Raw genomic sequence first — 12,355 nt, 5'->3', positions numbered from 1 at the left:
CTGGCTGCTGTGTGACATGCTCACTGTCTCTTCTTCATCAACCTCTGTACTTGACCTACTGAAAGTGCACACAAGTGATTCGCTTTCAGCATCTAATCTCCCTGTGTAAATGTAACAATGCTTGTGCTGAAATTCAGCTTTGTCACGAGCTCCAGCTGTCCAAGAGTCGGGTGAACCATGTGCAAACTTCTCTTTCCAGAGTCTGCTGGATAACGGACATCGTCGTGGCCGTGACCGCTGAGAACATGGGTGTCATGGAGCGCATCGTGCAGAAGTATCAGCACACCCGTGTGTCACTGGCAGAGGCTGGGGTGACGCGCCACAGGTCCATTTTCAATGGCCTCAAAGCCCTGGCAGGGGATGAGCCTGGCTGCAAGCTCTCCAAGCCACAAGTTGTGATCATCCACGATGCTGTCAGGCCGTTCGTGGAGGAAGACATCCTCCTGCAAGTTGCACTGGCTGCAGAGGAACATGGGGTAAGTGTGGTTCCCTCTCGAGCGCAAATCTAAATTGAAATGCTCTCCTCATTTTTGATCATATTCCAGATTGAAATGCTGTCATCATTTAGGATGCGCTGTTTGGAGGAGAAGGCAATGCAGATGTCACTGGGCCAGAGACACACCTGGAACCTTAGTGAAAATTAAGTCTGCATTTACATAAAAAGGCCAGGCATGTCCCAAAGTGTAGGGAGTGCAGTGAACTGAAGTCCAGCTCCTTCTGCTCAGTCTTTGTATTTTGAGTGTTTCAGAAGTAGTGTATTTCCCAGCAGCCCTATAAGATCTTCACATTCCTCAAAGTGAGTCATTTTGAGATGACCAAGTTATTTCTGCGTTTCTCCAAGATAAACCCAGGGTCAGAAAAGACCTACTGTGCTCTGTAGAACATGTTATTTTGATTTTCGTTTTCTTTCCAGTACCACATGAAACTCTATAAACATGGTAATGTGTATGACACGTAAGTTGCAGTGTCAACTTGAGACCTCATCACAATAATTGCACAGATACGGGATGGTTTAACAGAAAGAGGCTGTTAAGTTTGACAGACCTGAGTCCAAATCTCAAGTGTTCTAATTACTAGTGATGATTTCCATTTTTGTCACCTAGGAAAATATACTGGTTCTTATCTTGTAACGCTGTGTTTAGGATTGGAAATTCTGTTGACTGTTAGAATGCTAGATGCTTAAAAATGATATTTTAAGATGACTTTTGACATCTCAATAGTAGTTTCCTTCAAGGATTGTAGATCAATAGGAGTAAAGCCTTCATACCCAGGAAATAAAAGAAACAAAATCTGCTTAGCCTATTAGAGATAGCCTATGCGTTACCTTTATTTATCCTCGTGTATTGGAGTTGTCATAGTCAGGAGATTTTCGCTAGTCTCATCTGTTCCTCCTGTAACATGAATTAATTTCATTTTAAATTTGAAACTGTCTAAGACGTCCCTAGATTAAACGGCGTGTTTTGATTCACCTTTGCACACATCTTCCAAATGGTGCTGAGGCAGTGACGACTCTGGTCACGGAGCCATCAGTGATCACAAACTGCCTCACAGCTCTTGTGCCCCCCGCAGCTGCTGCTTCCCCAGGGAACTCTGTGGTGGTGGTGGTGGTGGAGAAGACCACCAATTGGATCAGCCACCAGGGAGGGGCGAGAGAATAAAGGAGCCAGGATTCAGAATTTCCTTTTTTCTTTTTTAAAAACTTCTTTGTTCATTGTTTATTTGAAAGGCTGAGAGATAGAGAGGTGGAGATGTCCCTTCTGCTGGTTCACTCCCCAAATGTCCGCAACAGACCAGGCTGGGCCGGGCTGAAGCCAGGGACTTGCAATTCCTCCTGGTTTTCCCACGTATGTGTCAGGGACCCAAAGACTTGAGCCATCTCTGGCTGCCTGCCAGGATGCACATTAACAGGATGCTGGAATCAGGGGTAAGCTGGGACTTGATATGGAATGTGGGTGTCCTAAGTATCTTAGCCATTGAGCCAAACATGTGCTCTGGGATTTATAATTTCTAGGAATAGGAATAAAGTTTGTATCGTTTGAAAAGGTTTTTGGGGATGACTGTAGTTTGGGTAATAAAAAATTCCAGTGGATACTATATTACATATAAAATTATATGTGTTTCCATGTATGACATTTTGGAAGAATATCATTTGTGATTTTTTGTTGTCAAGTATTCTTTTAGCGTACTTTAAAGAGATTATTCATAAAATGATTCTTTTGGTGCTGTCTGAAAAGGCAAAAGAGGCCTTTTGTTCAATTATTAAAAAAACAGATTTATTTGTTGGTTTGAAAGGCAGAGTCTCACACATACACACACAGGCATCTTCCATCTGCTAGTTCATTCCCTAAATGGCTGCAACAGTTATGTTTGGAGGATGCTTAAGTCAGGAGCCGGGAACTCCTTCCAGGTCTCCCATGTGAGTGGCAGGGGCCCAAGCACTTGGGCCATCTTCCACTGCTTTCTTAGGGGCATTAGCAAGGCACTGCATAGGAAGCAGAGTAACCAGGTCTCCAACCAGAACTCTGATGTGGGATGCTGGCATCACAAGTGATGGCTTGACCCCTCTACACCATGCTTGTCCTTGTTCCATTTCATTAACTGCTACAGGCAGTTAAAGGAGACTTATCTTTTTTTTTAAATTTTTTTTTTTTTTTTTTTTTGGCAGGCAGAGTGGACAGTGAGAGAGAGTGATACAGAGAGAAAGGTCTTCCTTTTGCCATTGGTTCACCCTCCAATGGCCGCTGCGGCTGGCGCGCTGCGGCCAGCGCATCGTGCTGATCCAAAGCCAGGAGCCAGGTGCTTTTCCTGGTCTCCCATGTGGGTGCAGGGCCCAAGGACCTGGGCCATCCTCCACTGCACTCCCGGGCCATAGCAGAGAGCTGACCTGGAAGAGGGGCAACAGGGACAGAATCCCGCACACTGACTGGGACCAGAACCTGGTGTGCTGGCGCCGCAAGGCGGAGGATTAGCTTAGTGAGCCACGGCACCGGCCAGAGACTCATCTTAGCCGTTGAACTTCTTAAGTTGTTGGAAAGTACTGCCATCCTTGTAAGCCGTCATCAGTAAGTTGTACAAGGGTGGTCTGTATTAGTTAGATTGTTGTTGTTGTTGTTGTTGCTATAATGAAATCCCTGAGGCAGCCTAACTCTATAAAGAAAACCTTGGGAGGACCCTGTGCAGGTGGTGGAAGCATGCACAGGAGGAAGCAATCACATCTTGAAACTGAAGACGGGGAGAGGCTCTGGGCTGGAGCAGGCTTATTGTAACAACTTGCTCTTGAGAGAGGACTGGCTCCAGGAAGGCAGCACTCCCTTCTGAAGGCAGCACCTGCAGTGGCCTGTGGACCACCCAGTAGGATCATGGGCCACGGGGGGACAAGCCACGTCAAACCATAGCATGGTCTGACTCAGATGCTGCCCTTTGATGTGAAAATGCCACCGATTTCTCTTAGAGCCATGTAACACTATTTCTGTGGCCTCCTTTGGACTCACTTTGTTGAACTCTATGCTCTTAATTTTCTTTTTGTTTTATAAAAATTTATTTATTTAATTGAGAAGTAGAGTTTGAAAGAGAGGGAGAGATAGAGAGATGGGTCTTCCATCTGCTGGTTCACTCCCCCAATGGCTGCAATGGTTGGACCTGAGCTGATCCGAAGCCAGGAGCCACTAGCTTCTTCCGGATCTCCCACATGGGTACAGGGGCCCAAGCATTTGGGCCATCTTCCACTGCTTTCCAAGGCCATTAGCAGGGAGCTGGATGGAAGTGTAGCAGCCAGGACTTGAACCAGTGCCAACATGGGATGCTGGCATTGCAGGCAGAGGATTAACTTACTACGCCACAGCCCCGGCCCCAGTGAGCTCTTAATTTTCAAGCTCTGCTCCCAAGATTCCTTTTAGATAAATCCTTTCCTAAGTAAATTACAATGTGATTATCCTTCGTGAGGGGTTATGTATGCTAAAGATAATGCTGATAGTTTAAATTGCAGACTATTTTATTCTTTCTTTTTCTTTTTTTAAAGATTTATTTATTTATTTGTAAGTCAGAGTTACACAGAAAGAAGGAGAGAGAGAGAGAGGTCTTTCATCCCCTGGTTCACTCCCCAGTTGGCCACAACGGCCGGAGCTGGGCTGATCTGAAGCCAGGAGCCAGGAGCTTCCTCTAGGTCTCCCATGCAGGTACAGGGGCCCAAGGATTTGGGCCATCTTCTACTGCTATCCCAGGCCATAGCAGAGAGCTGGATCAGAAGTGGAGCAGCCGGGACTTGAACTGGAGCCCATATGGGATGCTGGCACTGCAGGTGGCGGCTTTACCCACTATGCCACAGTGCCAGCCCTATCAGATTATTTTGTTCTTTAAAAAAAAAACAAAAAAAAAACCACAATATTGGTGGAGATGTGTGACTTCTAAAGACTAAAATGTCCAAACTGAAGCCCAGCAGTAAGGTTACTGTTGTACAAAAGCTTAATACTGTTACCAGGATCTACTTCCTAGACAAGATGGCTGCCATAGAGCCAGGAGCTATATCCTTTCAGGGTTATTTCTCCTTTACTGTTGAAGACAGTTTATCTGGGTATAAAACTTTTATATCTATATATACATAAATTTTTCATTGAAAATTGATTATGTCACTGTCTCCTGGCTTTTATGCTGCTTTTAAGAAATCTGCTATCCAGTAACATTCTCTTGAGAGTGGAATGTGCCCTTTCTGAGTGTTTATTCTTTCTTTTTCATGAGTGGTGTTCATTCTCTATGATGGTCCTAGATTTAATTTATTTTTTTCCCTTTGCTTTGGAATTGTTGTCATTTATGAACTTTCATTTGTACTTTTATTCTAGAAAATTCTGAGTCATTATCTGATTAAATGTTGATTTTTTTTTTTTTTTGCTCTCCCACTTTTACAGATTACTGTATGTCACTGGACTCTTATGCTGTCTTTATCTGCTGTCAGTTCTCTTTTATGTTTTTTTTTTTAAATTTTGTTTTTAATGATTTATTTATTTATTTGAAAGAGTTACAGTGAAGGAGAGGCAGAGAAAGAGAGAGAGAGAGAGAGAGAGAGAGAGAGAGAGAGAGAGATTCTTTTGCTGGTTCACTCTCCAGATGGCTGCAATGGCCAGGGCTGTGCCAGGCTGAAGTCAGGAGCCAGGAGCTTCTTCCTGGTCTTCCATGTGGGTGGCAAGGGCCCAAACACCTGAGTCCTCTTCTACTGCTTTTCTCAGGTCATTAGCAGGGAGCTAGATCAGAACTGGAGCAGCTGGCATACAAACCAGTGCCCATATGGGATGCTGGGAATCTCGGGTGGTGGCTTTCCCCACTATGCTACATCACCGGCCCCTCTTTTATGTTTTCATCTTTTTAGCTTGCTGCATCCTGGGCAGCTTCAGTTTTCTGTTTCATTCTTGTAGCCCTAATCTCCTCTTTAAGGCACTTTGAAATTTCAATAATTTTCAAATGCTTGGAGTTCCATTGGTTCCTTTTGAAACTTGATTAGTCTCCTTTTTGTTGTTGATTTTGCATTTTATGTCCTAATATCTGACATAATAATATATTATAGCTAATAGTAGTCCTTGATTGTTCAGTTCTCTAACTTTTCATTTCTGTTCCTTTTGTGCATGGTTTATTTCCTCCTTGGTTTTGTAGTTTGTGTTTAAAGCCCGTGCTTGGCAGGGCTGCCCCAGCAGGAATCTGTTGGGGTGTGGTAGTAGTGGTGGTGTGTCTGAAGCAAAGGTTCGTGTTCCTTTATGTTAATTCTTGGCTTGGGGTTTTGTAGATCCTGTGGTAACGTATACAAGGAGTTCATGCATAATGAGGGGTCTCCTAGCAGTGCATGAAAAATGTGTATTATGAAAAAATACATGAATTTTAAGATTTTTCTTTGCACCAAAATAAACTTATTTTTTTTAAAGATTTATTTATTTATTTGAAAGTCAGTTACACAGAGAGAGAAGAGGCAGAGAGAGCGAGAGAGGTCTTTCATCCCCTGGTTCACTCCGTAATTGGCTGCAATGGTCAGAGCTATGCCAATCCGAAGCCAGGAGCCAGGAGCTTCTTCTGGGTCTCCCACGTGGGTGCAGGGCCCAAGTTTGGCCATCTTCTACTGCTTTCCCAGACCATAGCACAGAGCTGGATTGGAATTGGAGCAGCTGGGTCTCGAACCGGTGCCCATATGGGATGCTGGACGGCAGGCTGCGTCTTTACCTGCAACGCCACAGCACCAGCTCCAAATGTGCATTTTCAGTCTGGTATACAGTAAAGAATTTGCATGATCTTTGTCCCAGGTTCCTGGGAGGAAGAGTCACAATCCTTTGGATTTTTGAAGTAATTGGAGAGTTTTGTTATTCATGAGCCCATTGGGTCACACCTGAGCTCATGCTAATGAAATGACAGGACTTGCCAGGTAAGCTGATTGCCAGAACAGTTGTTGAGGATGTGTTTAGAGGGTGGAGACTTTGAACCAGCCCTGCCTCTGGAAAGGAAGGGACATGAAAGTTGAGTTTGCTGGCCAATGATTCAGTCAGTCATGCCTATATAATGAAATCCTATTAAAAACTGAACCCTTAAGCTCAGGGGGAGTTTCCTGGTTCATGAAGCTTCCACTTGGGAGGGTGGTGCAGCCTGATTATATGCAGAATGGATGAGCAAGCCCAGGAAGCCTGCATTGTGGATTCTCCCAGCTGTAACCCCACATATCTCTTCATTTAATGACTGGTGTATTCTGTATCTTTCTTAGTAAAACTGGGAAGCTATCATTCTCCTCATTTCTTGCACATTACCATGCTTGTGTAGGGACCCTGGGAGCCCTGCTGGGTTCGTAGCTGGTTAGTTAGGAGTGTGGGTGGCCTGAGGAGACCCCACTTGGGCTTGTGTCTGGAATAGGGGCACCCTTTAACTTGTGGACTTAGTGCTAACACCTGGTGATTACTGTCAGAATTGGCTGATATCACCGTGCACCAGTTGGAGTTAAAGCAGAATCCATCCTTGTGAAATCTGGCAGGATTACCTAGCTCTTCCTTCTTGGAGTTCTCTCCCTATGTGGCTTCTGGAGCTATATTTCCTGTGGTTTCTATTTTCCTCTTATCTTTTTGACTGTTGTGTTTGATCACATGCCTTTTCTCGTCCTTGGTGTGGTTCCCTTAACATGCTTCTGTTACCACTAAGCAATTAATTCAGGATCCTAAATCATGCCACATTGTTTTATTTATTTTTTAAAAACCTAGCATACAGGGGCTGGTGAGGTGGCGTGGTGGGATAAGCCACCATCTTCAATGCAGGCATCCCATATGGGTGCAGGTTTCAGTCCCAGCTGTTACTCTTCCTACACACCTCTCTGCTTATGGCCTGAGAAACCAGTAGAGGATGGCCCAAGTGCTTGGACACTGGACCCACATGGGAGACCCGGAAGAAACTCCTGGCTTCTAGCTTTGGCTTGGTCCAGCCCTGGCCATTGCACCTTTTGGGGGTGTGAACCAGCGGATGGAAGAATTCTCTCCCTCCTTTCCCTCTGTTGTTTACCTCTGTTGAGAGTCAATGCCTTACGCCCTGCCCTCACAACCTCCCTCTCTCCCTGTCTTTCTTTCTGTAACTGACTTTCAAATAAATAAAAAAGCCCACTTACATAGAGTGTATTTCACTTCTGGGAAGTGGCGTGTGGTGTATGAGAGACAGGGTGGTTCTAACACCCCAGAGCATTCTCTCCTCTGTCCTCTTTGTGTTCAGACCCTCCCCTGACTCCCTCAGGAAACCAATGATATGTCCTCTGTTCACATATTTTTGCCTTTTCTGGAATTCCTTTTTTTTTTTTTTTGACAGGCAGAGTGGACAGTGAGAGAGAGAGACAGAGAGAAAGGTCTTCCTTTTGCCGTTGGTTCACCCTCCAATGGCCGCCGCGGCCGGTGCGCTGCGGCCGGCGCACCGCGCTGATCCGATGGCAAGAGCCAGGAGCCAGGTGCTTATCCTGGTCTCCCATGGGGTGCAGGGCCCAAGCACTTGGGCCATCCTCCACTGCACTCCCGGGCCATAGCAGAGAGCTGGCCTGGAAGAGGGGCAACCAGGACAGAATCCGGAGCCTCGACCGGGACTAGAACCCGGCGCCTCAACTGGGACTAGAACCCAGTGTGCCGGTGCCGCAAGGCGGAGGATTAGCCTATTGAGCCGCAGCGCTGGCCGCCTTTTCTGGAATTCTAAATGAATAGACTTGTGCGGCTTGTAACCTGTTGAGACTGTTCTCTGATGGGTATAATACATTTGCATGCACATGTTTTAACTCCCACTGACACATCGGAATCTCCAAATCTCATTCCCAGGCCTTTTTCCTGAGTTCCAGACCTTCTGTATTCAACTTCCAACTGGACAGAACCCCTCAAGTTTGCCTTTCCCGTGGGCATCATTTGTAACTCTGAATTCAGTCACCCTCCCTCATCTCTGGCTTGAATTTTGCTCTGTAGGTTGTGGGGGCAGGGCGTAAGGCATTGACTCTCCACAGAGGTAAACAACATGATCAGATCTGGATTGTAGAAAGGTGACGCTCCCTGGTTCTGCAGAATAGATGATGGCTTGGAAATGAAATTAGTTTAGAAATTACAGCATTCATGCAGATGAGAGATGAGGCAGGCCTATGTGGGCTGTGGAGCTGGAGAGGGAGCTATAGACTGATGACACGTTGCGGGAACTAGACTGCCTGGGCCTGGCAGGTAACAAGACCCAAGCGCCTTGTAGACGTTTATCGTCATTCCTTGTCCTGATACTGTGTCTCGTCGGCTTTTCTGGAATGCCTGTGCTTCTGCCCTGCCCTCCGCCGATGCCTCCAAGTTTGTATGAGGCTAGAACTTGGACACTGACTTGGTTGCCACAACTTTTCATACTCACCCATGTAAAGTGTGTTTATCTCAGTGTTTTAACTGCCAGGGACTTCTTGAACCTCTTAAAACAAACTTTTCTGCTATTTGTCTCCTATGTTGGTTTGCTGATCTAGTATTTAAAACAATGAAGCTTTGCATCTGAGAACAGGCTCCAGAACTTAGTTTTTTTTTTTTTCCCTGAATTTGAACAGTGCGTGACACAGTTGATGTGTTATCAGATCATTCTTTGTGGGGCTGTCCTGTGTAATGTAGCATGGAAAGCAGCTTCTTTATTTCTCCCCTGGTTGAGAACCACTAATCTGGCTGGATCATAATTGATCATAATATTATGCACATGAATTTATCCTTATTCTCTTTTATATTCATTAATTTTTATTTTACATGAAAGAGAGAGAGACAGAGACAGAGAGAAAGAGAGTATGCTTCCATCAGGGCTTGGCTGGGATGCAGCCAGGAGCCAGGAATTCCATCTGGGACTCCCACTTGAATGATGGGAACCCAAGCACTTGACCATCATTTGTGTCGCTCCCCCTCTTCGTGGAGGAGCAACACAGGACCCTGCGCTGTTCTTTCGTCTGCTCGGCCCTCCCCGGGCTTGCTGCTGGTTCTTCCCGGGTTGGCTACTATCCCTTCCACCTCCGTGGAAGGGCAGTTCCCCCTGGCCGCATTCCCCACTTCCGCAGGGGAGCGGCACACCGCTGGCCGGCTCTTCTCGGGGGCTGCACAGGTGTTCCCCTTAGATGTTCCCCATAGATGTTCCTGGTGCATGCCGTCTCTCTCCTCCTTTATAGTCCTCCTCCGCCAATCCTAACTCGGCTGCCCACACGCCGAGTACGCTGCTCTCCAATCAGGAGCAAGTCCTACAGTTTATTGGTTGAACTGGAGGCAGCTGGGTAGAAGCTGTTTTCTCCTCCCCCAGCGCCATACTGTAGGAGAGCAGATGCATAGAATAAGTCCTAATTCAAGTAACTTAGTCTAGTCCGGATTGCTCCCCACAGATCCCCCTTTCTTTTTATTTTTTAGCGTTGATACGCGCCTGTCTTCGGTGTCCCGCGGCACACACTCTGCTCTACTTGCTAGAGTTGCCACAGGCTCTTACAAGTCCTATCAGGCAAACCGAATCCGGGTCCTCTCTTCGCCATGTTGTGAGGAGGTTTTTAGGCGCTGATGCGTGCCTGTGTTCGGTGCCCTGCAGCGCATGCTCTGGTCGAGCCTGCAGGGGCTTACAAAACCTATCAGGCAAACCGAATCCAAGCCTTCTCATTGCCGTATTGTGGGGGAGACTTATTAGTGTTGGTTCGTGCCTATCTTCGGTGACCTGCAGCTCATACTCTGGTCGAGCTGCTTGCTGGCGCTTACCGCCTTAAATCAGGCAGACCGAATCCAAGCTTAATATTGTTGTATTGTGGGGAAGCCTTACTGATGTTAATTCGTGCCTGTCTTCGGTGACCTGCGGCGCATAAGCTGCTAGCTGCCCGCAGGTGCTCATCGCCTCACTTGATTAGGCAGACCGAATCCAAGCTCTCACATTGCAGTGTTGTAGGGAGGCCTTTTTATTTCTCTATTTCTCTATCTCCGGGCATTCCTATTTCTCCCATTTTACTTCTATCTTCCAGCATTCCTATTTTTCTCACTTTACTTCTAAACTTCTGTTTCTCTTATCCCTGCGGCTTTCCGGCACCTCGCCCCGCCGGCGGGTTCCCGGCTCTGCGCCGCTTCAGCCCGCGCGCCTCTCTCATCTGCGCAGCTTCCCGGCTTTGCGCGGCTCGGCTTCGCGCACTCCGCGGTCTCCACGCTTAACCCTTTCGCGTCTGAACCACGGCCTACGCCAGCCCCGTTCCCTATCTATTCACGCCCCGTGCTCTCTCTGCACGCGGCGGCTTCCGCGAGTAACACAGCGTAACTTACGTGTCCGCCACTAGGATTCAATCTAAGTTCCCCGGGCTAGCCTGGCGAATTCAACCCAGCGTACGTCTCCGCCCCACGGTTTGGCTTCCCGTCCTTTGCTCCCCGGGCTAATCAGACGGATCCCAATCTGGCTTGCGTCTCAGCTTCTGGTTTCAACTTTTCGCCCCCTATTCCCGGGCTAACTTGAGAATCCCAAAGTGGCTTTCGTATCCGTCTCGGCCTGCCCCCCGCGGCTTCAATTTCCCTAACATTTTTCTCTACCCGGTATGTTTCCCTAAGTTTTCTTCCAACAATATTCCTCTCATTTCTCCTGGCTTCTCCCCACAGTCCGTATCCGAGTCCAAGCCTCCTCCAGGTTTCACTTTCGCTTTCAGTCTCCTAGCTTCCCCGCCATAGTCCGCATCCGAGTCTATGAAAGCTTTCACTTTCGCTGTCAATCCTAACTTCTTTCCCACAGTCCATATCTGAGTCTATGCCTAGGCTTTCAATAGCTTCTTCCGGCACCTAGGCTCTTTGCTAGTCTCTCTCTCCGGTATTTTCCCATTTCTTCCCGTTTCTTCCCTCCTAAGTTTGCTATCCGTCCTATGTTTCCTATCCGAGTCACGGCACCAGTATGTCGCTCCCCCTCTTCGTGGAGGAGCAACACAGGACCCTGCGCTGTTCTTTCGTCTGCTCGGCCCTCCCCGGGCTTGCTGCTGGTTCTTCCCGGGTTGGCTACTATCCCTTCCACCTCCGTGGAAGGGCAGTTCCCCCTGGCCGCATTCCCCACTTCCGCAGGGGAGCGGCACACCGCCGGCCGGCTCTTCTCGGGGGCTGCACAGGTGTTCCCCTTAGATGTTCCCCATAGATGTTCCTGGTGCATGCCGTCTCTCTCCTCCTTTATAGTCCTCCTCCGCCAATCCTAACTCGGCTGCCCACACGCCGAGTACGCTGCTCTCCAATCAGGAGCAAGTCCTACAGTTTATTGGTTGAACTGGAGGCAGCTGGGTAGAAGCTGTTTTCTCCTCCCCCAGCGCCATACTGTAGGAGAGCAGATGCATAGAATAAGTCCTAATTCAAGTAACTTAGTCTAGTCCGGATTGCTCCCCACAATTTGTTGTCTTCCAGGGCGAGTATCAGTAAGAAGTTAGATTTGGGAGTGAAGAAGCCTCAGATATGGGGTACAGGCATGCCAGCCCATATCCTAACTGCTGTGCCAAACATCTGCCCAAATTTATCCTTATTCTTAGCAAGGTGAATGGCTTGCTTGTACCCAATCACTCATTAAGTTACAATGCCAGTTTAAAAAGGCCTCTAGATATTGTGTTTCTTGAACAGATAAAGAACTTTAGTAGTGGTAGAATGTTACAGAAGACTTAAAAGTAATGGTTCACGTAGATATAAGTTGTTCTGTAGAAAGGAACCCATTTCTTCATCAAATATTTTTAATTGGTTTTTAATTAGAAATATTTGAGTCATTTTCACCATTTCTAAAAAGAAACAGTGAAATTTGTATAAGTAACTGGAAAGTTAGATGGGGTATGAGTGTGTGTGTGATCTACATTTATCAATGCTAAGGGCACTTTGGAAATTCTGTTACAGTCAAAATG

General features: G+C 47.0%; 1 protein-coding gene across 7 annotated transcripts in view; it reads left to right on the top strand.

Moving 5' to 3' along the window:
• CRPPA (CDP-L-ribitol pyrophosphorylase A) overlaps positions 1-12,355 on the top strand; it is a 325,693-nt gene that overhangs the window by 15,438 nt on the left and 297,900 nt on the right. For all 7 annotated transcript variants that reach the window (XR_519724.5, XM_051832566.3, XM_002720852.6 and 4 more), the window contains exon 2: positions 200-476. Coding sequence is in view for 6 of the 7 variants with exons in the window: in XM_051832566.3 (XP_051688526.2) it covers positions 200-476 (277 nt within the window). In the remaining variant the exon portion in view is untranslated. The remainder of the gene's footprint in view (positions 1-199; positions 477-12,355) is intronic.

Source organism: Oryctolagus cuniculus, chromosome 16 (genome assembly GCF_051225735.1).
Source record: "Oryctolagus cuniculus isolate XC-2025 breed Fujian yellow rabbit chromosome 16, ASM5122573v1, whole genome shotgun sequence".
NCBI lineage: Eukaryota > Metazoa > Chordata > Mammalia > Lagomorpha > Leporidae > Oryctolagus > Oryctolagus cuniculus.
Note: the sequence above shows the minus strand (reverse complement) of the source record. Positions and strands in the feature narration are given on the sequence as shown.